This window comes from Aphanomyces astaci, assembly GCF_000520075.1.
Source record: "Aphanomyces astaci strain APO3 unplaced genomic scaffold supercont1.33, whole genome shotgun sequence".
Lineage (NCBI taxonomy): Eukaryota > Oomycota > Saprolegniomycetes > Saprolegniales > Verrucalvaceae > Aphanomyces > Aphanomyces astaci.
The window spans coordinates 466,445-470,310 of record NW_009798296.1 but is presented as its reverse complement, the minus strand read 5'-3'; the positions used below and the strand labels follow the sequence as shown (position 1 = coordinate 470,310).

General features: G+C 43.5%; 1 protein-coding gene across 1 annotated transcript; it reads right to left on the bottom strand.

The window, feature by feature from the left end:
- Nucleotides 1-781: 781 nt before the first annotated feature.
- H257_11357 (hypothetical protein) lies at nucleotides 782-1,782 on the bottom strand (the record flags this gene model as incomplete). Its single annotated transcript, XM_009838256.1, has 2 exons — nucleotides 782-1,032; nucleotides 1,662-1,782. 2 exons carry the CDS (start codon nucleotides 1,780-1,782, stop codon nucleotides 782-784), a joined length of 372 nt encoding a protein of 123 aa, XP_009836558.1.
- Nucleotides 1,783-3,866: the final 2,084 nt, after the last annotated feature.

The window sequence follows — 3,866 nt, the reverse complement described above, 5'->3', positions numbered from 1 at the left end:
AGAAGTCAGAAAATTTTGTGAAAAGTTGGTAGTTTATAGATGACGTGCACCATACACAGCCTACAAAATTATCTCAATGTTCCTTGCATCAACCGCCATCACAGGAGTAGAATATATCGCAACAGGGTGTGATGAATCTACGCAGCGATTTTCGTGATTTCACGGCATCTGATTGGACAAATTGGACAATTTTGAATTCGCAAGGCAGGTCACCTTGCGAATTCCAAAAAGAGACAGACACATGAAAAATAAAAATCATCAATACAAACTTGAAGATATATTTAATTGAATCTGTACAATTTCAGAATTATTTATGGAATTCGCAAGGTGGTTCACCTTGCGCAGCATACAAAATTGCCTATTTCACCTTGCTTTTTCTGGTTAATGATCAAAAAATAGATAAAATTTGCAACATTTGCAACAGATTTTCGAGCTATCTTCGACAAAAAAGGTGTCCATAAATTGCCTCGTTAAGTTAAACGAATCTCGTCACTGCATTCGTCGTATCTTGTCTGTCTTCGTCATGAAGTAGGCATCTTCGCAAAAACGTCCAGGAATTGCATGGCTTCCCCCCCAGTCATCTGCAATATACTGTACCTCCATATCTTCCTCAAATCTCAATGATCTGTTCATACGATCCCATTGGTCCGTCTAAATTGCCTTGTCGTTGATTGGCTGCACAGTTTCACCATTTTTCAATGTCAGCCAATAAGCAGCGGTTTCAACTCTAGCATGAAGGCCATCAATTTCATCAGCTTTGAACACATCCTTCAAGGACAATTTAATTGATAAAATTACAGCTCGAGGTCGTCTTGGCTGCTTTCTGCACGTCCGCCTCGTAGCATCTCTCCTTTCGCTTCCCCAAGATATTCCCCGCGCGGTCCTTTGAAGCTGGCCCAGCGTACAGCGGCAAGTCGTGCAGTGCCATGACCTGTTGTCGCTTGGCTTGCAAAGCCAATCGGCGCTGCCGAAGCATGTGAAACGTGTGCACCATGTCTTGGGGCCGCATACCCGAATGCAGCACGTGCGATGCTACTGATGTTGCGCCAGTCATGGGATGTACGTATCCCCAACAGTGCAAGTGGTAAAGTGGTTGCATTGTATGGTTATACCACACTGGAATATGTTCGGTACAGTAACTGGAACAATATATGTGTACAACTGTACTGCGATGGCAATTCCAAGCCAAACGTATATAAATTGAATCTCCGTGGGGATATGTAGCGCAGTGAAGACTCACACATTCGTGCTAGAAATGAATCTGCCAGATGCACTGGGTACAGCAGCATTTGCTACTTCCCATCTCTTATAATGAACAAGCAGCGATGACTGTGCCTACTACTACCGGTAGTACCATACGTAATGTACTCGAGTATATAGTAATAGCAACTACCAATTGCAGTCTCGAGGAGTACAGGCCCAATAGTTGCCCTATTCTGTATGCGCAGGCTGGTATACGAAAGCACATCGAGGCAATACTCGGGGCTTGGTAATCCTAGTTGGTCATGTATTGTTGTTATGCACGTTAAATAGTTAAGGAAGCTAGATAGCCAACGCGGCCGGTAGCTCGATGCTGTTGGTAGTGGAAATGCGTGAAAAGTGCGCAAACCTGGGCAGCTTCATTGTATGCTCAGCAGGTGCCGCTTGTCGTTTGAGTCCACCTTTTCGGTCGTTGGTCGTCTCGTCCACGTGCAATTGCATGACGCTGGCTGCCTTGGCCTGGATCTCCGCGCGGCGGCGGCGGAGGCTCGCGAATCGGACGGTCAGTTCTGTGTACGACATGGTTGTGGAGCCTCGAGTTGTTGGTGGCATGATGGAGAATACGAACACGAGATCTTGTCGTGATTTACAAGACGGCGAATCTCCACACAAAGACAAGATTCGATTTGGAGCAGTAATCCAGTCGTCTCAAGGGGTTCCCCTTGATTAATTTATACTGGTTGCAGATTCAGTGGTTTGGACATGTTTATGCCAACTGTGACTAATTCCCAAACTATACTAGTCATGAAGATGGAATAGCCAATCAAAACGTAATGAAATTTGCACAAATGAGTATAGTGAACCCAGCAAGGTATGTTAGTACTAGTAATAGTTAGGATAGCTAAACACTGATAACTTATGCACGCAACTCCGTCAATAGCATTGTAGTATGTGCCGATATATGCTCCGGCCGAGGGTAGGATGCAGTCCCGGGTTTCAGGGCTACAGTACAGGATGCATGTTTGGAAAGTCTTATTTAAGGCATTTCCCAGAATTGTAACTTATGTTAGGGAACTAGCCAAGCCTGGCCCGTTGCAGCCGCCGATCTGAATGTATACCCAGCGAAATGGCCAAAATAAATACTCCGGTGTGGTCGGATCCAAAACTCACGATAAGCTTATCCGTCCGCCATCTTATTGCACATAAAGCCAACGAGTGTCGATACAAAAGTTACCCGACTCACACGATGGTTAGTTCCGACTGAAACTCCGCTCGAGTTGATGGTGGCAATGACGTCAAGCTGGAAAAGGGGCTGACAGATGGATGTGGAGCGTGAAGTTGGCTGTTTGGGGTGTCGGGGCTTTGTTGTTTTCGTAGATTTGTTTGCCGTAACTTTATGGATTGGGGGTCAACAACGATAGACTAACTTATCCGGAGTACTTGAATGGGGACCATTTCTACCGTCCTTTGGCTTTATATGCAGTAGCCAAGGGACTCACTCGGCACGACTGGCTGTGGCATTTCGCAAGCATTCATCACCACCATGAATTATACGCAATTTCTAGGAGGGCCAACTCCTGTCTACCCCAAACTTGGGGAAAGTTTATACTATTGTGCTTTTCATGTAGTTTGCCCGTTGTTTAACTGCGTTAAACAACCAGACGTTTAAAATAATATAAGCCCGATTGAATATAAAACAACGCTAAACACAAGTTCTGCATTTCAGCAGAATAAAACAACGCTTACTTTATTTCAACTGCTAACTAATCGAGTTGCAGCACCAGGCCAACTTACGCCGTACAACCACCAGTTCATCACGATGCATACCGTATTAGGATGTGAAATGGGAGTACTATACATCATGTAGTCGTAGTGCGCCATTGCCTTCCACGTACAGTGCTAAGGTTAGAGCAGATCAAGAGTTGAAGGTATGGCATAGCTTTGAATCATTGGACAGAGCGACGACTACATGTACTGTAGCCTAACTATATCCCTAACGTTATATACATTACTCGGAGTAGATAATGTTAGTACTGTAGTGATCACGGATGGGAGGTCATGTATGTGGCCATAGCTCCTTCAGTTTCATTGCGTCAAGCACCTTGACATGTTGACGTAAAGCAAGTTGTTTGCCAGAATGAAAACGGCAAACAACTTGTTTTACGAAAGTGCCAGTAAAACCACCTTCAACCAACCAATCATCGCATTAGATGAAGTAACTTTAAACAACGCACCCAACCGTTATTCAAGTTACTTTAGACATTATTTAAGCCTGAGAAATTTTTAAACAATGAATTTAACCCTGGAATTGCCAAAAAAGGTGCAAAGCACAATACTATTAATAGTACTAGTATAACATTACCGGTAAGTATCAGGGATGTCACGTTTGGTTTAGAAAAACCATTATTTTTCAAAAAGGTTTTTCAAATTATTATAACCTTAAACTCAAGGAAGTAAATTGCATTGCTTTATACAGTAAATCTTCAAGAATTGAGGTTTCGATACGAATTTCCAGACCCCATCGAATCTGAATCAATCATCTCGCCTCCTAATCGAATCGCGAATCGACGCTATTGGCTAATCCATTTTTTAGTGGATATGATTGGCAATCAGAACTCCGTCATGATTTAATATTGATTCGACAAACCAGGCGAATTTTGGAAGTT